This window comes from Centruroides sculpturatus, unplaced genomic scaffold (genome assembly GCF_000671375.1).
Source record: "Centruroides sculpturatus isolate CEXI.00-Female unplaced genomic scaffold, Cexi_2.0 scaffold1661, whole genome shotgun sequence".
Taxonomy (NCBI): Eukaryota; Metazoa; Arthropoda; class Arachnida; order Scorpiones; family Buthidae; genus Centruroides; species Centruroides sculpturatus.
Window position 1 is genome coordinate 133,226 of NW_019385848.1, and position 21,160 is coordinate 154,385.

The window sequence follows — 21,160 nt, forward strand, 5'->3', positions numbered from 1 at the left end:
AGGTATAGCAGGCCCACCTACTGCTGCAGAAAACAACAGAATGAATCCAATTGAGTTAAAAGACCCCAAGAATTTTTTGGGATGGTCCATCCTATATGTTAGGCTTGCACTTTACTACCTCATCACTATTGTGAGCCTGGCTTAATAAAAGGGCCTCTTAGTGCTCACAGAGTGGAGTCAAATATATATATATATACAGTATTTATTCTTAAAAAACTTCTAATTTTCGTTTGTTGGTGTTCAGGAGTTTTATCCACTTGACTACTGTTGGACCTTCTTATGTGTGGATTTTGTGTATATCCCAAAGATGGTCAAAACACAGCAAAGCATCAGAAATCCAGACTAATTGGGGCAGGATCCATCCAATTTTCATTTATTTGTTTGTTTTGTTATGGCAACGCAACATTTGGGCAATCTGCCTAGGAGGGATACCTTCCAGGAGGTCTTTTTAAGGGTAACTGGCCCCTATTCAGGCGTAACAAACGCAGAGAAAACCCAGAAAACTCCACATGGCCAGCCCGTCCTGTCGAGGTGCAAACCCATAACTGAACTCCAATGTTCAGGGAATGGAACTACTTGGCCACTGTTGGGCCTCCAATTTTCAATGTCCAGATTTTTGGATATACATGTAAACTAATTAATATCCATTTTTTAACAACTGAATCTGGATTTTTGACATTTCACTGTAATCTCGAAGTACAGTATAGTCCTGGAAACTCAATTTTCAATAACTCAACATTCTATAAAATTCTTCACCTTCTCAGTCCACATTAAGTTTGCAGGACTCTACTGTACTATAAAAGCTGTTTTGTTTGATGTTTTAACCATTTTGACTCCAATAAAACAGTCTTTTCATGTTTTGTTTCTTTCTCTCTTACCTGAATTCAATATTTTCTGAAAATAAGGCAAGTGAAAAGCATAACATTTCAATTTATTACATAAAATAACTCACAAACTCATATAAATTACAGATATATTTAAAAATAATAAATATTCTTTTATTTAATAACAAATAACTAATTAAATAAAAATTATTCTTTAATTTCCAAACCATTTATGTGGTTTACTAACTTATCACAATATTCTTGAGTGCGATGCCTTTCCTTAACTTTCGCAATTTCTTCCAGTAATTTGCTAGGATGGAGCGAGGAAATCTCAATCAGAAGATCTAAAATATATCAAATAAATTAAAATATGAATTAAATGAGATAAAGAAAAAGAGCAATTCGCTTACCTAAAACAGCTTGTTGTACTTCTGGATTTTGATCGTCCATATGAAGAAGTAAACCTCCATAAACCGCTTCGAGGTGTTTTGAATACAAACTTACATCATATCCATTAACAAAGCTGTCAAAGTAACTCTTGAACACTTGAGTCATAGTAATTCTTATCTCATCACTTACATCATCCATACGTTTCAGAAATTCAGGATATAAATTATAAATTTTTCTCTCATCAACAGATGGGAATAATATCGGAATGATTTTACACAATATTTTACACGTAAACAAACGTGTAGTTTGAGCTTCATCTTCTAGCAGAGATATTAGAGATGTGAATAAGTCGTTTGCCACCAATTCAACCTATTAATATTCAAATAATGAATTATTATTGCTTTTATAATGATTAAAATTAATTGTACATACAGATATCCTTCAACTTACGACTTCTGGACTTAAAACTACAAATTATATGTTTAGAAAAACTTCATGGCTACAAAAATATCAACGAGTGATGCAAAAGAAGAGAGTTATATTGATATTTTTATATTATAATTCTTTGCTGAGGACTATTAAAGTCTTTTTCAAGCAAAAATATGGTAACGAAGACAAGATGGCATTTATCTTTCTGATTATATTAATTTATTATATTTGCATAAAACTTTAAACATGGTAAAATCCATTAACAGTCAGGTGAATTTGAAACAGTCAAAATAATAGAACAGAATCCTATCACAAGTCAATGGATATCTGTAAATAATAGAAATAATATGATGTATTATTAACTTACGTCTGATGCTTTAACAAGATTCCTGAGTACTAAAGTCCATAAAAATGAGACAGAAGCTGTCCTTATTGCTGTAGCAGTCCTACCGGCATGCCACACTAAGTTTGGAAGAATAATATTGCTAATCATTGTCTTCATGACATTCGATAAATCTACAGTTTCATCTGCTTCCATAATTAATTTGGAGAGAAGCATAAATAGTTTAACACGTAACTCCGGATCCTTTTTGTCTTGAAGATTAGCCAAAAGCAATGGCATAATTTTTTCTAAAAGATGTGTGAACTGCATTCCTTTAAAACATATATATTTATTTTATTTATTAACTATAACATAATTTTAAATAATTATTTATTAAACTTAATTACCAGTATCAGATAAGAGAGTGAAAAACATTAGAAATTCTGGACTATGAATCCCCCACAACTCGTGATTATTTTGTAACTGATCCAAAATACTTTCGGCATGTAAAGAATATAGTTCATCTTTTGAAGACAATCCATCTATAGTAGCAAGATTTTTCATTGCTTCTTGGATCTAACAAAAGAAATATTATATTTATAAAGAAACATCATCTAAACTAGGATAACAATTTATAAAATACTAACTCTTTCATCATAAGTTTGAATTTTTATCAATGCTTTAATCATTAGTAACACTGTAAATAACTGCAGACTGAATTCTTTAGCACCTTCTCTGCAGACATTTAAAATTGCTTCGACACAGGATAGAAGATTAAGCTGTTCTTGAACCTGAAATTAAATAGTTTATATAAATTTACATATGTAAACAGATTATCGTACAAAGTAATATTAATTTATAGAATTATTAATTATCAGTAGTTACAATTATACTATTCACTAGCAACTACATCAATACATAAAGGTAGAAATGAACTGCAAAAATACACTGTGAAATCTTGAGAAGAATATTTCTCAAAACTTGAAGAAGAGATCTCTATAAAATAAAGCTTAATTACTAAGTCAACTCAGGATAAAAATTGCATCATGAATTTAATATCATTGATATTAATATACAGTAGTTTAATTCTCAGTCAATTCTTGTCAAAGAACATCATTCGACAACATTACAGTTTAAGTATAGTAAAAATCATCAAGCTGTTTCCTTAATGGCCAGATAGACAAGACAGCAATATAGCCTCAGCATTTTATTCGGGGCTCAGATTTGTCTCCAGTTAAAAATTTTCATGAAAATTTAAGTGAGTTGACATGGATATTACTCATCACCTAGTTGCTCTCATGCTTGTTGTAAGGCTAGTGTTAACCCTTTCAATGGAAACTTCACTGCTGATGTTCTGTCAACCTGTGTCCTTTTGACTTTGCATTGTTGATGTTCTAAAATTCATTTATAACTTAGAAAAATTCTCAAACAGACAAGAATTTAAGAAAGTGTCTTCTCATTTTGTCCCTTTCACACACCATCAAATGAATATATATTTTTAATTGTTGTTCCATCATCAGAGAAAAGATTTTAATTTGTAATTTTTGTAATTTTGAAATTATGATTAGCATATTTTTTGTTTAAATATAATGATTCTAGAAATACTGGCTTGAACTTAGAATGCCTAAACTTAATTTACAGTATTTAAAAAGCTAATTTACACATATATTTGAAAATCTGGATGGGTCTGGCCCAATCAGTCCATATTTTCAATGCTTTACTGTATTTATAATTATTTTAAAGATGATTAAAACTGATTTGGAACAACTGTGCATTATTATTCAACATGTAACATAAGAAGAATAAAATGCAGTTACTCTAAAACTGTTTAAACTATTCTTAAAATAATCTTAAAATATATTTTGCTTAACTGAGTTTTTGTAACTCCATATTCACATCAAAGAATGATTGCCTAAGCCAGTGGTTCCCAACCTTTTTTATTAGCGTACCCCGTGACATGTCATATCTCTAGATTGTACCCCCTCATTTAAGAAATTTAGTGAGTACCCGTATTGTTAATTTTACATATTGTAACTTTAAATTAAAAGTAAATGAAAAAATGTATAATAAAGTTGTGATTGTTGCAAGGAACATATTTTACCTAATAATTTTTTAATACTATTAGTTTGTGATACATAATATATTATTTTTTCTGCCATAATAACTAACTTTTCTCTGTACCCCTAAACAACCTATCGCGTACCCCTAGGGGTACGCGTACCACAGGTTGGGAATCGCTGGCCTAAGCAATTATTCTATTGTCATTCTATAATACTTAACATAAACTATAATAATAGAATATGATGTACGGTACTGTACATGTATGGAATATATGATGCTATGATGATAGAATGATGACTGTATATAGAATGTATGATGTCTATATAGAGACTATATGATGATAGAGTACGATGTACTGTATAGTATACAATTTATGTTCTAAATATTATCATTTCATAAAAATCATTAGCAAACTTAATTCAGTCAAAATGTACTCTATCAGCATCAAATTAAGGCTAATTACATATGTAATAACAATTTTGATCATAATTGTTAATATCAAAATTAATCATGCATAAATCACTACATATCAAATGAAATACAGTATTTAGCTTCCTAGTAATTCATATTATCATAACTTTTAGATAATATCTAACTAATAATTCAATTTAATTTCTATATAAGATTAGTCACAAATCCACAATAAAAGTTAACTAATATTTTATTATAAAGTAAAATAATTATATTTTTTTATTCTACCTGAAAACTCCTACAAACATCAGATTGAGCAAGTGCATTGCAAACTTTATCTAGTTCACTTTCTAATAATTTCTTTTGACTTCTTTTAATTAAGCAACTTAAAATAAGAAGATTACCAGCCGATGGAAGAGAGGTTATCGTTGGAAGAAGAATTTTGATCCAATCATTGGGTTTTACAAAATATCCTAATAATTCTGCACTTTGTGAAATCTAGAATAAATTTTAAAATATTTATTATAAAGAATTTACTTTGGTTTTATTTTGTGTAACATTCCAAAAACAGAATTCAGCTTACCATTTTAATGACTTCTTTATTTTCATCTTTTGAAATTTCTGCCATTTTTGTGAGAATACGCTCCAGATACATAGTAGCATTTTCCTCCATATGTAGCAATAGTAAATATAACAATTTTGCTGCTTTTACTCTTACAGTTTCAACCCAATCTCCCAAATCATTTATAACTGCAGGCAAAATATTACAAAAATGTTGATGTACGAGAAGTCGGCAACCGACAGTTGGACGTTGAACTAATAACACAAAAATTAACTTTAATAAATTCCCAAATTTAAAAATATTTTGTTAAAGAAAATGAAAATATATTAATAAGGTGTTTTTCAAACTACAGGGTCTTCCAAAATGAACATTACCATTTTAAATTACTACTGTATTTTTCATGGACTGTCTGGCATGTCAGTCTATCTGGGAGAGAGAATGAAATCAGATATTTCCGTATTGCAAAAACCAGCAAGCCAGTTTAAATGAGGTTATACACACCTCTCTACAGGGAACATTAAAAAATCCCAACGAATTTTTATTCTAAAACTGTGAAACTGTCAGCAATACATCAAAAACTACAAATATATGTTTAATTTCTTATTTTATATTCTTTCTAATAATGTAAAACACTTGTAGAATGCTGAAAGTGCTTTTTTTTGTGTTTATTTTATTGTAATTTGACTGATTAATTTTATTGTTTAGTCGCAGTTTAACTGGCATGCCAATAACCCTGAGAGTTTCGAGCATGCTGGTCAATCTATAAAAATATGGTATAATAATGTTAATTTTTATCTAAGAAGTAAGCAACATGTGCCAATAGGTAGAGTAACTGTCCAAGTTTCATCTCCTCTCTGCATTGAAAATGCATTGTAATCTACTGCCTCTAGAAAGCACTATACACGAAAATGGCAACTCCACAACAGAGAAAGCATTTCATGTTCTGCAGTTTGCAGAGTCAGACTTGCTCATCATTGTGTGATACAAGTAATCTGCAGGAGCCTTAAAATTGTAGCTGCCATGAGAGGAGACAACAAATATGCCATAGTGAGTGTAGGAAGAATTTGAGTGTTGATCAAATATGTTTGCATGATAAGAAATGCAAACATTGAGGAACGGTAATGGGCAAATGTGAAACTTTGACAGTTTTCCAATGTTTTAATGTATGCTATGATGTTCTCAGAAAATAATTAACATGATTACAAAAATTTTAAATGTAGCATCCTTTTTGGAAGACACTGTATTTGTTATAACAAAAAAAAAAAAATACTTTAATGAAATTAAAAAATAAACATTGAGCTGTCCTTCATGAGCTTTCAAGTATCAAAACAATGATAGGATGACAGGGTCATTTAATAATATACAGTTAAATAGTAATAGAATGTAACAAATTTGTTGCTCAAAGTTACAACAAAGTAAATGGATTTGCTATTTTCAGTCTCTTTTGCAACCATGTTCAATTATAGATACAATTCATATGATACTTAAACAACTCAATATTTTATATTTATCATGTTTTAACTCTATTAATTACAGGGTGTTTAAAAAGTCACTTTGCAATAGAAAAGTTTTATGCACAGTATTGCAGTTTCTCCTACAGCCCCAAAATGGAGGGAGCGAGGTCAACAGACTTAGCAAGCCAGATTCCATGGGAATTATGCAATTGGTGAAGACATCTTCCAAAACTGGAAGCAGTAACACCATTTATCACAAAATGGAAACATTAAGCATACAACTTACGGGTCTTGTATGCAATGACATACATATAACTTTAATGTCATTACAAATTTCTAACTGCACAATAATTCTTCAGACACCCTGTAATGTTTTTGGTAAATCTTCATGTTCATTCAAACAAAAATGTTCAATTTACCTCCTTCTGGATAATGAGATGGAAATTCTCTCTGAAAATCTAAGAGGTCTTTATGCTTTGATTCATTCTCTTCCTCATATTGTTTTCCAGCTTTCTCCCAAAGGGATTGAGCTTCTTCTCTATATTACATGTTCAATAAATTATAAAAATGAAATAGACATAGTATAACTTCTAAATGACACTCTACCTTATTTCAGGAACTTCATCTGTTAAAGATGTTAAGAAAATAGGGATTAGCTTGGTAAAGTACGAATAACGATCGTGTAATTCGCATAGCCACTTTCCTATGATCGTAGTGATTGCTAATCGAACAGATGATGATTCACTTAATAACTGCTGTGCCAATGATGCTCTCACATCTTCAATAGATTTATTATTTCCATATTGTATTACTATACCTAAAATGTAAATAAAAATCAAATTAAAAACCATAGTCCAAAAAATTATAAAAATATTTCTTCTTCAGCAAAATAATGTTGCAGGAGAATGATTAATAAATGATAATGCTGCCTTCTTTGGCATTATTAATCCCATTTTCTGTGGGGTTGCTGCTCTTTACCAATTCAACTTCATTTTATGGCTAGTTACTGTTGCAAATCCTCTCTCTTTAACCTGGACTTACAACTAGAGTCACTAAAATACAGTTGTTCTGGTTAGTTGTAATATAAAGAAAATTTAAAGAATTTTAAAGAATATGTCATGATTTATCCAAGTACTACTGGATTAATTAAGCCATAACTTGGTAATTAAATATATAAAGTAATTTGGAAAAAGGTAGTAGTAAAGGTAAGCAATTAAGCTGTTATTCTGTATTAAATTAACTGATAAAATTAAATCAATTAATTTAAATTATTATAAAGGTCAATTCAAAGTGGAAAAACTTGCAACTCCTACTTATTATAGACATGTTGCCAATTAGATCACCTGAACCTCCCAGATCCAAATTTATCAGATCAAGCTATGGCCTGATAAATCTGGCAGTATCATTTAATTTATAATTCAGGCTTAGTCTACTGTATAAAATATATTTATGTAAAATTTTATTGACATGTGCAATGTATTTATAGAATGGACTATAAATAAGTTTACAATTTTATAGCTAGATAAAATGGCAAAATATTATTTATTATTATTGGATATTCAAAAAACATTGGCAAGACGAGGCAACAAATAGTATGCAGCGACTGAAGGAAACATTTCCCATTCATGTGTTTTCACAGTAAAGTGGATTGGTCATCAGATTATCCCAGATTTCTTTTTCTGAAAATATGCTAATGAACAAATTTTTATGTCTAAGGCAAAGATCATTGAAGAATTGATGGCAGAAATTATATACAAAATATCAAAGAAAACCACTGAAGCGATTAACTGCAATTAGACATTGCATGGAGCACAAGGGAAGGTAAATTGAACATGCTTCTGATGCCTCGATCGAGACTTCCTAATTTGTGACTATACAGTGGCGTAGCGTGGGTGTCAGCCGCCCGGAGCAGAGGAAAATTTTGCCACCCCCTTATTTAGGTATCTCAATTTAAAAGACTAAAATTTAGTTTCATCACAAAATAAGTAATGAGAAATTCCGTGCTCATTTCAATTGGTCCGAATTGTAGGTACGACAAAAATATGAAATGAAATGGTTCAAATTTTTACAAGATATTATTATTATTTATTGTGAAATTTTGCTGCCCCCTAAAAGTGCCACCAGGGGCGGGCCGCCCCTGACGCCCCATTACGCTACACCACTGTGACTATAATACATCCTTGTACATCATTTAAATAAAACTTCACTGTGTATTAATTCTGTAAACTTATTTATGGCCCACACCATAAAGGCATTTGATCGTTTTCCTTACCAATAGCTTTAATCGTGACTACCCTAACTTTCGAATGCTGATGTCCTAACGTTTGGAGAAGCGGTTTGATAAGTCTCTCTGACTGCATATGAAAGTGGGAAGGAACCGCAACAGCTAACTTCATAACGCACAGACAAGATTCTTTCTTGACTTCATGATACGCATCCGTAATCGTTTTACTGAATATACAAAGTAAATCATCTAAGTACGGCACGAGGTGATCTCCACACTTCTCTATTAAAATATTCAATGTTTGTATCTGCAGTAAACGAACTTCTTCGGAAGTTTCTATAGTTTCTGGACAACCCAACCTTTGAAGAAACACAGGCACAATGTAACTCAGCAAATCTTCAGGAGAGTTTGAAAAATTAATAAAATCGTAAATTATCTCGGTTGCTATCTCTCGACAACGTTCTGAAGGGTCGTGAAAGCACTTTAAAATCTGTTTATAGCTCTGAATGACAACTTTCTGATAATCCTCTCTGTCAAGTTCTTTCTGTTTGATTTTCATCTCTTTTTTCATTTTTTCAAGCGTTTTCTTCCTCACGGCCTTATCAGAATCTCTCAGAAAGTTAAACTCTCGGTTATTAATATTTTCGCAGTCGGACGCCATTTAAAAACTGTAAAATAAACGATTAAACTGGCAAAAAAACCAGTTAAGTCTAACGCACAATACCTTAACAACGTGATAACAATTTGGTCGCTGAGCGATTTCAGTGTTGCCAACTCGAAATTAGAATTTATATCGAGATTTTTCAATAAAATAAAATAAAATAAAACAGCCAAATCGTATTTTTTCAGTATAATTATTTAATTTTTACAGCTATATAACATTTTAAAAATAACTAAACCATTATAATACTTAAATCCATTAAATACTGTATACCTAAAAATTAGGCATGACGCGACAAATTTTCGGTTATAAAAATAGCCAAAAAAAAGTATATACAGTATATAATAAAATTAGTAATTTATCGACGAATTAATATTAATACTTTTTTGTAATATAAAGAAAATTAAAGTATTAATATATCGTTAAAATAATAAAATTAGAAAAGATTATTAACGACGGAAGTTGGCAGCGGTCGTGTTTTGTATATCATCAAGATGGCGGCTTATTTGTGTATGAGTGGAATGAAGTTCGGAGTCGGAATGAACGTCAATAACGTCGAAAATTCTGCATGGAATTCGATGAATTACGGTAAAAGCAGAACATTAACGCCGATATCGACGGGTACTTCTGTTATAGCGATGGAATTCGAAGGGGGAGTCGTGATAGCAGCTGATACACTCGCCTCCTATGGATCCACTGCAAGATTTCGCGACTGTGAAAGATTAATGAAAGTTAATGATAATATAATAATAGGAGCTAGCGGCGATTATGCAGATTTTCAATTCATACGCTCCGTCATCGAAGATAAGATAATCGAAGAAGAAAGCTACCACGATGGATTCAATCTCAAGCCAAAGTCATTGCTAAATTGGTTGACAAGAGTCCTGTACAACAGGCGTTCGAAATTCGACCCCCTCTGGAACACCGTCGTGGTCGGAGGACTGCAGGACGGCGAGCCATTCCTGGGTCAGGTCGACATGATCGGAACGTCTTTCGAGGCTCCCACCGTGGCCACCGGTCTCGGCTTGCACATGGCCCAACCCATTCTGAGAGGGTACTTCGAAGAGAGAGGAAGAGGTTCCAAGCAAGAAGCTAAGGATAAAATTCAAGAATGCATGACCACTCTCTTTTACAGAGATGCCCGGGCATTCCACAGTTATCATCTCGGAGTCGTTACCGCGGAGGGCGCCGACATCGAGGGACCTCTTAAAGTGAATCCGAACTGGGAGATTGCGTCTTTTAAGAGACTAAATTAACGTATCGTGGCATATTTTTGTGTAATTTTTCAAAATTTTGTTTATTTTTAATCGAAAATTATGTAATCTCACATTTTGCCAATATTAAAAGTTACTTGAAAATTACTCCGTTTTTGTAATGTTTTCATAATGATTTATTTGTAGAGATAAATAAGTCCAATTACAAATACATATAACAAGTTGAAATTTTAGTTAAATAAATTCTTAAGCTTTAATAATTGAACTATGTTTCTTATTATATTTACTTCTTATATTGTTAAATTATGATTACATTCTTAAATGACATGTGATGTAATATTTAAGTATATAGACATTCATTACTAATTTTCTTACACTTTAACATAGACAGAATCATGAGAACATTTAAAATTCTTGACTTGTTCACTATATGGTCAAATTGTATTATCTATGATGTGCATTCACTTATTTTGTTGATCTACTCAGTGCTATATATTAAAGTATAACTCAAATTTGTATTTAAGTTTCTAGCAGTCTGAAATTTTAGAGACAGGAGGCATAAAATTAAGTAGTACAGATTATGAGGTTATGTAATTCTGTCTAGCAAGGATGATGGATTTATTTTCATCAAGACTAACAAATTTGATCATTATTCATAAGCGTATATGACAAATTTGTTCATTTATTTGGCTTATCAATTAAAAAACAATCGGAAAATACCTTAAGTTATTCTACTCCAACTTTAAATCTGAAAAATGGACTGCTGTAATTGGAGAATTTCATGTATGCAGAACCAAGCACTTTGTCTTGTGCTCCCTCCTTGCAGTGTGTTACTTTAGAAAGTAAAATACTTTGTTCTAAACACGTGAAAACATTAGTTTTCACATTTGCATAAATTCTTTAAAATCATCATTGGTTATTATAAATAGAGTGCATTTGTTATCTCTAAACTTATTTATTTGAAAGGGCTTACTTTAATTAAAAATTTGATATTTTATAAATATAATAATTTCCTTGTAAAGTTTCCTAGTAAATACATTCTTTTCTTCTGTTATTTGCCCACTGGTAGCTGAGTACCTGAATACTGGGTCGTGGGTTCACATCTGATCAAGATGACTGTGTAGTTTACCAGGTTTCTTTGTATGTGTAACACTTAAATGGGAGGCTGTAGGAAATCTCTAGCGTCATTCCTTTCTGTGGCAAACTACATTTGCATTGGCTTATTCTGTCAATCTGATGTAATCTTCCGTTATTCGACTTTATTACATTTATTGATTGCCAGATGAAAGTGTAATTATGATTGCATTTTATCTAAAATATAAATGTTTTTATTTGTATTTACTTCAATTACATTACAGAACAGACAAATTCTCTATGGAAGAGACTGTGTCCTGAATCCTGGCCCAACACAAACACTCGGGTTGCATTCAAAACTTTAAGCAGGATCAAGTCAAAGAAAGAAAAGAGGACATTAGGAAAATAGTCATTTTTAATCTTGTTTATTTTATAGTCACGAAACAATTGTTATTAAAATATCATTATCGGCTTGACAACTCAGAGTGGGTCTTGGCCTTCCTATGCAATCTCCAGGCCTCTATTTCATTAAAATAAGCTAGCGCAACAACATAAATAAAAGTATATGCAAAACTAATTACAATTGCTTCACATTACACAGCTCATTTGGATATATCACAATAATTTTTGTCTTCCAATTATAAAAGTGCTATATAAACATTATCTAGCCAATAATGGAATGTTTTATTGCACCATCTGACATATTGCTTGATTTGATTTGTTTCCCTAATGTGCAACATAGCAAAGGGCTACTGTATTTTAAATGAATAATTATTGTTAATAATCTTAATTTTTAGTACATTCCTACATGTCTAGCATAATGAATTGGTATAATGCAGATAACCTGTATTTTGCTGGCCACTTAACATTTCGGCCCACCTCTCCAGGGTACTCTAAAACAAATCCAGACAGGAAAAGAACACTGGAAATTTTTTTGAGCAATCTGTCTTGGACATGTTGGGCTCCATTCTTCACCATCTGGTTGCAAGTGATGATGATGGTAATGTGACATGCATCCAAAAAAGTTGATTTAATAATCAAGTTTGCATTGGTATAAAAAAGTACAGAACTGCTGCTTCCATGCATTTTGCAAAACATACATTTTGGCTCCTACTGAACTCTTGCTTGCCCACCCCTGGTATAGTACATACAGACCATAGAAATTCTAATGTTTCTGATAAATTTTTTGCAATGTTTAAAGTTACAATGCCATAATGTTGTTAAATGCAAAAAAAAAAACTTTTCAGGAGAGGTAAAAACACTTTTTCTAATGAATGAATTCATTTCAATTTTACAATAAAATGGTAAAAAAAAAAACTAGATTACAAATTCTCTGCAATATCAAAATGATGTAAATATAAGCCATAATGTTTTAAGCACCAAAAATTACGACTTACACTCTGGCACTTTAAACATTATATCTTCATATAAATTCATCTTCAAAATACAGCCACAATATTCTTTTGCGGCAGAAAACATTGCATTTAGAATTCAATTCTTCAATAAAACATATTTAGAGAAAAATGGCATTTACGTTATGGCATTGCACGCTTCATTTATAATTTGCTCTATTCAGAATTATTGAAATCTCCATGCCAGCCCTACCAGTTAAATATATTGACAAATTCAGTGGACAATGGATAAATTTGGATTAATAGAATTAAGATCCAACCAAAGGTAATTTCTTCAGCCAAACCCAAACTTAAGTTTTTCTGTCAGCTTATGCCAAGGCTGAAGAAATTGCATAATGCTAAAGATCTTTTGTTTTGTCACTTGTTAGCTTCTGCTACTACTAATGTGTGCACAGAATTGCATCTAGATAATTAGGTATTAAATGAACCTTTGATTTTGGGGAAACCTCCTGCAATTTTGGCCAAAGTCAAAGCTGATTATTTGGTCAGACTCTACATAGAATGTGGATCTAACATGCTATAGCTTCCTAAATTAATCCCAAACTTAATTATGGAAGAGAATATTTCTCAACTCAATCTTACAACAGTTAGAAACTTGAAAATTAATAACTATTGGAAAATGGTTTAACGACTTCAACATTGATACGAAAGATAATGCCCAGAAGAATGTGGTAAAGATTAAAATTTGTACAGTGTGTCTTGTTTTCTCAACTCTAAGAGAAAATCAGACATTGGATTCATCTCAATTTATTCACTTCTAATTGGGGCATTATTTTTTACATAAGATCAGACCCTACATAGAATATGTATCTAACATGCTATAGCTTGTAGCATGTAAGGCTTCCCCCTGCTACAATAAAATTATTCCTAATAAAAACAAAACTGAGAAACTGTTTTCTAAAAATAAAAGTCTAAATGTTGAAGGATCATTTATATGAGAAATATTATATTAAACATTATAATCGTTGGCATTGATCACACTTAAATTGACATAAATGTATATAAATTAATATTGCATATTCTGAGAGAAGATTAATCTTCTCTAAGTTACATTTAATAGTTGTATGAATTAAAGATATATTTACAAAATAAATAAAATTTTTATTTGTTCAAATAATTTTATTGCAATCATGAGCATATAAGTCCATACATTATGAATTTAATATATTTACATAATAATAATAGAGTCAATCAGCCAGAACAACCTCTACAGCCACAGTGGACGCATTCTACAATTTTTCCCTATAAAATTAAAAAAACAAAAATGAATAAGCAATTATTTAATTAATAATAATAAATATACAATAGTTTATTAATTTCTNTATTGAATAAAAATCTATTCCATTAGTTACTGGTTTAGATGAAATTAAATGTATTAAGCATTTAAATTATCACAGTATAATAAAACTGATGTTACCTAATTCATTTTTTTAATAAATTGGATAAATTGAACTAAAGGTTAATTAATTATTTAGAACCTGTTGGAAAATGTCAAACAGTAATTACTGATTCTTTTAAATAAATAAATTTCTATTATTCCTCAATAAGATGAATTATTTAATAAGGTAAATTTCTTGTTTGGAATAAATGTTTGTTGAGTTTATCTTAAGAAGAATTGACTGTATATACTTTTGTAAGAAAAGAATAAAAATGGATAAAATAATAATAGAATTTTATTATAATTAAATAGTAAAAATGCATTTTGAATCTTTGTTTTTCCATTTTTTTAAAATAAATGTACTATTTATCAAATCTATGATCACTCAAGTAGTGATTTGTAATTAAATTTCAGTTTGAACGTTGCTTTAATTATAATCAGAGCTCATTTTCTGTTAGAATGTGCTGGTATCCCTATCTGGTAAGCTAGGGATGCCAGCAAATTCTAACAGAAACAAAAACATACTTACTCGTGCTTCTAACTGGTGTGTAGAAATACAAAAATAAATAATTTTGTAAAAACAAACAAAACTCATTTTCTAACAGAAAATGAGCCAGTAAATTTATAGAAAATGAACAGTATAGATTTGTTTTTACTGAGCAACTGCTGATACAATATACCAGCAGTTGCTCAGTATAAACAAATCTATATGTTCAATCACCATATATGTGAATTGGCAGTACAGTAGATCCCCCTATAAGATGGGTTCCTATAATTATGATTCCTATAAAACTGCGAAAAAATTGTGGCAGTATCCGTAAACAACGGTAAAAAAACTCCTATAATTATGTAAAACGTCATCAGGCAGCCGAACTATTTTCTGCCGTCCAGCGCCACGCTACAGACAGTTTAGGCGGGTAAATTGAGTTTAGTATCGTCTTTACATATAATTATATATAAATTATATATAAATTAGGTACTGTATATATAATTNTAATTTATTGTAAAATAATTATAATTATATATATACTTTCCACAGTCCAGCGCCACGCTATGGAGAATTTAGGCGAGTAAGTTGAGTTTACTATCATCTGTACAGTATGTAAATTAGGTACCGTAAGTCTAATACAGTACTGTAATTTTATACATTTCTTGTGAAAGAAACATTTCTTATTCAACTGCAATTAAAATTACAGTGGGTGATCGGTTAACGAACAGATCGGATAATGAACACTTTCGCGAAAGATTTTTATGATCGGACAACGAACACTTCACTGAACAAACACAAGAAGAAGCGCGTAAATAACGAATACTGATTGGTCTTCCTTTGTCTCAGGCAACAATTCGAAACTCTTCAGAGTGCAGGAGACGTCGACAACAACGTTCTACCCAGTATATACTGATCGAATAGTATTCCCCCGAACTTTGAAACTCTCCCTTGTAATTCCAGCCTTTTATATTTCTGACAGAAACAATTATTTTACGTTTTCTTCTGAAAATACGGATTTATGCCGATATCTGCTATTAAAGATCTTTTGAAGAAGTGGGAGGATGTCAGAACAACGGTCTTAAAATGGCATCCAAACCAGGTTGAGGTTAATAGGCCTATAGATCTCTACAATTACAATGCTATTAATTACTTCTGAAAAATCATGAAGACAGAAAAGCAATTGACATTGGACAGATTCTTTAACCCCCATAAACGGAAAAACACGACTAATAAAAATGCAAGCCTGTGTATATATGTATTTTTATTATTACATGTGAATAAACGTAGTAAGAAAGTATATATATTTTTATTTTTTGGGGGTCTCCAGAATGAATTAATCAAATTCCCATAGAAACCTATGGTAAATCAATAATTAACGAACAATTCGGATAGCGAACAAAGTCTTGGAACGGATTATGTTCGTTAACCGATCACCCACTGTATTTATATTAATGATGTCTTGAAAGTTCAACGAAGTTTTCGCAGAAAAATAACATCAGAAATCGCAGCCACGGTTTGCTGTGCTGTTCCGCGACAAAAACAAGCTTGACCAACGGCGATGTCGAATGGTGCTCACTCGGTAAGTAATCCTACAATTTTTTGTTTATAGCGTAGTTTATACAGATTATTTCCAAAAAAAATATACGTATTTTGGAAATGTTGAGTCGGATTAGTCTAGAATCGATTAATTTTATGGAAGAAAACCTTTCAAACAGCCGTAGTCCGTAAACTTCACACGTGTCAGGCTGTGATTCCTACAAAATTGATTCATAAAGAACGGAACGTATCTACCATCTTATAGGGGGATCGACTGTAATTGTTTTAGAAAAAGAACACTGATTATATTAATGTGAAAATTATTGAGCAGAACAGAAAATATCTTTCTGATCATCATATTAATCATTTAATTTTTATGTTTTCTAAACTAAAAATATGATTTTTCTTAAAAATATAACAACAGGATATAAAAAAATACTTATTTCCTGTTATCATTTCATTTAAAATTAAATTATGAAGATATTCAGCTGTTAACAGTATATGACAAAAAAACTTAAGAAATTAGTCAAGTTTTGTTTAAGTATATGACTTAATTTTAGACTGAGTTTACTTTTCCTTTTATATGTTGTTCAAAAATATTATCTATGTAGTATATTGAAACTTTTTCTTGTTAAGAATTACACATACAAATTCAATTGTAGTGTTAATATGTACTGTACTGTGCTGTATTTTTGTGGCGACTATGGATATGTTGCCTAGTGAAGCAACTTTAATACAGTTGGATAAGCATACCAATAACATAGCTCATTTGATTTAAAACAGACTGCATCATTGGTTTGCTTAACCAGCTATATTAAAGCTGCTTTCTAAGCTACATGCTCTATATTCATTCTGAACGCAATTAACAGTAGTTTCACTTGTATGTTTTTCTCACTTATACAATATTGAAAAACTTATGAACAAGATTAGATTGTATATCCTGAATATAAATTAAAGCTTGCTACAAATAATAAATATAAAACTGAACATTTTTCCATGTTATGCCAGTGTTTTACATAATTAAAAGAAAAAAAAATTCCTCCAAATAAATATGCTTTAAAAAAAATCATTGATCAGAAAATATATTGAATAAATAAATATTTTCAATACTTTCTGTTCATAATCTTAAAATATACTTTTAAATAACACATTTACGTTCATATGCATTTCTCCAACTTTACCCACAGTTAAAAATGTATTAGACATCTTATTTTCTTTATTATCTACTACTAACCTGAATTAATTGCCTTCCTTTTGTGATATAGATCAAAAATGTAACGAGACTTTTGATGATGAATCTTAAATATCGGCCAAAGAGATTCTACTTTTCTTTTTCCATCATGAGGATCACTTTCAGCTACAAAACAAAAATTTATCAATAAAAATAAAAATCAATAAAAACTTTTCACCAAACTTTACTAGTGAAAATGAAAAAGGATCATCTAGAACAGAGGTCAGCAACCTATGGGATGATTTTCAGTGGCACTGATTGAATAGAAATGTTGTAAAAATTATGTTTTAATTATTAATTACACATTTAAATGGAAGTCATAATTCAGTGTAGGCCATGGTACATTAAAAATGAATCTCTTGCTTGTATATTTGTATTACAGTGCACATGTTTATGCTCTGTGTCATCATCTATGTGCTGTGCATGCACTTCACACATAAGAGCATAATTCGATTAACAACTTAACTTCAAAATTATATATTTTTGAAGTCCATTATAACCAGACCAATTTTGAAAATATATATAACAAAATTGGTAGAATCATCTTGATATCCAAAATAACACTAAAACTTAGATTCAGTACAATATTGCTGAAAGGTTGCAGATTCCTGATCTAGAAGAAGAGCTAAGTGTGTAAATAAATTTTTTTAAACATTATCAATCAAAACCAAATTCTATTGTATTGTATTGCATTGGGCTAGAATATGGGCAATTATTAATTAGCCATACTGTAGCCCAATATGAATTTGGATGTATTATTTGATTAATAAAGTAATTTGGACTACAGGTAAACAATTAAGTTGCCATCTTGTATTAAATTTAATAACTAGAATTAAATTAATTTGAAGACATAGTCTGTCTGAAATTGGTAACTACCATTTATTCACTTCTTATATTCCAGAATACAAAAAATTGACGACCTACCTTTCCTTTTAGGTTGCTTGGCCGTCAAGTTTAAAAACATTCCTTTAATTTTCATAAAATTGCCATCCAACAAATTCTACAATTGAAACTTTTGCAAAGATTCGTCACCAGAGGGAGGCTATGAAAATCTACATTTACCAGCACATTTTCCTTTATGTCTAAAATTTAAATTTCATACAGATTCTGAAATTCTCTTGATGCTTGTGGGGTCATGACAAAATTGGTAATGTCAAAGTAACAGCATTTATTGCTATTGTTTGTAATCTTTATAAGCTTTTACAATTAGTGTTTCAAAAATGCTTCCAAAGCATAATAGTAAATCTAGCAGTGGAAATGCAAGAAGGACATTAAACTGGACATTATAAAACTAGTGCATTAGATGAAAAAACATTTTAAGCACCTACTACTAAGCAGTATCCAGCAGGTAAACGAGCATAATGTATTCCATTAACTACATTGAAGGATCAAACACACAAGAACAAACAATAAATATTTATTCTGTGTAGAAATGTACTTTTTGGGTACAATTACACCTCTGAATGAGATGGTCAGAACTGTATCAAGGCCATAGACAGGAACCATAAGAGCAAAATGTCAAAAGAACCACAACTCCACAAGAGCAAAAATGTCAAAGGCACCATATCTCTACACATGACTCTCAGTGAGATAGTCACCCTAAATCAGGTCATAACGATCACAAGTCATGTCACTCCACTAAGACTATCGTGTTTAAGCTATTTAGCCCAGGCAACTATACCAGTTCCAAGTTGTCCACTCGACCATTAGTGGTGAACTTGACATTATATAGTTTTAGGTGCTGTGGGGACAGGGGTGCCCATGCATTGGGGCACATGTCCCCATTATCGTCTATGTTGTTTTTTCCTACTTCCCAAGTGGAGCACAATTTCCATTATCAACAAACAACAGAAAATTCAAGACTTCTAGCCTATACAGAAAACATAAAAGGACAAATATCGTTCATCAATTTCATTGTTCCACTCAATTTTGTTTCACGTTGACCAAAACTTGGCCTTGAAAATAAGGAATGTTCCTTGTTTTCAAGGCCAAGTTAGCCCTGATTGCAACCAGTGCCACCTGTCTAGTGTGATGATCTGACATTAAATCATAGTCTGATGCCTTTTGAATAAGTATGATGCCTTTTTTATAGCTTATGCCCTACCTTTTGTATAGCATATGGGTGCTGCCACATGGGGGCTTGCCCCACATGGGTGCTTTGGTGGGAACAATTGCAGATGTGAATAACACTGCTGGAACTTAACAGAGCTATACAGCGTGTCCGTAGCAGCAAAAAAGTCAAAGAAACCATACCTCTAGATATGAACCTTCGTGACATATAGTCCCCCGAAATCAGCTACACAATTGCAATTCGCACCACACACTCCACTAAGACTACTGCATTTAATTATTTAGCCCATGCAACTATGCTGGTTTCAAGTAGCCCACTTGACTGTTCATGGAGTACTTGATGTTATAGGTACTGATCTCAGTGGCTTTAACATAACTTGTTTGCAAGCATAACATCCACAAGCGAGATGGCAACTGGAACTGCTGCCATTGTGTTCCTCATTTGGAGGCAAATATCCTGCAAAGGGTCGGGTGTCAGACTTTTCTTTATTCTTTGCTAATAAATATCATTAGAATATCTGATCATCGTGCTGTACCGACTGTTAAACACACAATATGCTTAGTGGAGCACACAGCATAACTCCCTATAGTGCTTGAAAGTAGGCTTTCGGCTGATTTTGAAGAGCTATACCTCACAAGGGGTAACATTTAGAGGTATGGTTCTTTTGACTTTTTTGCTCCTACAGCATGCTCTACAGCTCTGTTAAAGTCCCAATGGCATCATTCACATCTGCAATCTTACCATTTGGCAAAAGTGATGGCGAGCACCAAAGGGCAAACTATGTGTGGTGCGGAACACGGAGAATAGATAGTATACCAGTACGTGGTAAAAACCAACATTTGGAGGCGAATATCTCGCAAATGATCGCATATGCAGAGACAGTTCCTTTGACTTTTTCACCCACACAGGGGGTCTACAACTCTGGGATGGGTGGGAAAACCCTCATTCAGAGTCCACGGATATATTTATTGCACTCGAATAAGCTTTCATCTAGAAAAGAATTTTTCACAGATACATTATATATAATATATTTTTTGAAAAATTATCATGTAAGTAACATTTTCCATTTAATTTTCATTAATTCACGTGCTAATTTCAGTTAGAATTATCGAGAAATGATCTGAATTATTGCACAATAACACATAACAGGTCGTCTGGCTCTTAATCGTTAAATACGTACCTTCTCTCATTTTCTGTTCTAATTCTTCGATAGTCGGTTCGATTAATTCCCAACCTTCCGGCGGGGGTTTTCTGCTTCTTCGAACTTTCGGCATTTTTTCTTAATTTCTTACTTTTTGACAAACGAAATCCAATGATATAGAAGAATTGTAAACAGTCGTTTGTTAGAAGAAACTGTCGGCTTCCGAAAAACTTAACATTAGTTTCACGCCAAAATATAGCCGCTGTAATTATTTT

General features: G+C 31.5%; 3 protein-coding genes across 3 annotated transcripts; 1 reads left to right on the forward strand and 2 right to left on the reverse strand.

Moving 5' to 3' along the window:
- Positions 1-961: 961 nt before the first annotated feature.
- Positions 962-9,441, reverse strand: LOC111642499 (dynein assembly factor 5, axonemal-like). The gene is made up of 10 exons (XM_023388853.1): positions 8,726-9,441; positions 7,060-7,270; positions 6,873-6,991; positions 5,021-5,253; positions 4,726-4,935; positions 2,613-2,756; positions 2,373-2,541; positions 2,011-2,297; positions 1,235-1,583; positions 962-1,168 (listed from the first exon to the last, which is right to left on the reverse strand). Exons 1-10 carry the CDS (start codon positions 9,336-9,338, stop codon positions 1,032-1,034), a joined length of 2,472 nt encoding a protein of 823 aa, XP_023244621.1. The 5' UTR covers positions 9,339-9,441; the 3' UTR covers positions 962-1,031.
- A 352-nt stretch (positions 9,442-9,793) lies between these two features.
- On the forward strand, positions 9,794-10,699 carry LOC111642496 (proteasome subunit beta type-4-like). The gene has a single exon (XM_023388850.1). It carries the CDS (start codon positions 9,833-9,835, stop codon positions 10,592-10,594), a length of 762 nt encoding a protein of 253 aa, XP_023244618.1. The 5' UTR covers positions 9,794-9,832; the 3' UTR covers positions 10,595-10,699.
- A 579-nt stretch (positions 10,700-11,278) lies between these two features.
- LOC111642495 (protein BUD31 homolog) lies at positions 11,279-21,018 on the reverse strand. The gene is made up of 3 exons (XM_023388849.1): positions 20,925-21,018; positions 17,677-17,799; positions 11,279-11,409 (listed from the first exon to the last, which is right to left on the reverse strand). The coding sequence occupies exons 1-3, from the start codon at positions 21,016-21,018 to the stop codon at positions 11,279-11,281; spliced, it is 348 nt and encodes a 115-aa protein (XP_023244617.1).
- Between the last annotated feature and the right edge of the window lie 142 nt (positions 21,019-21,160).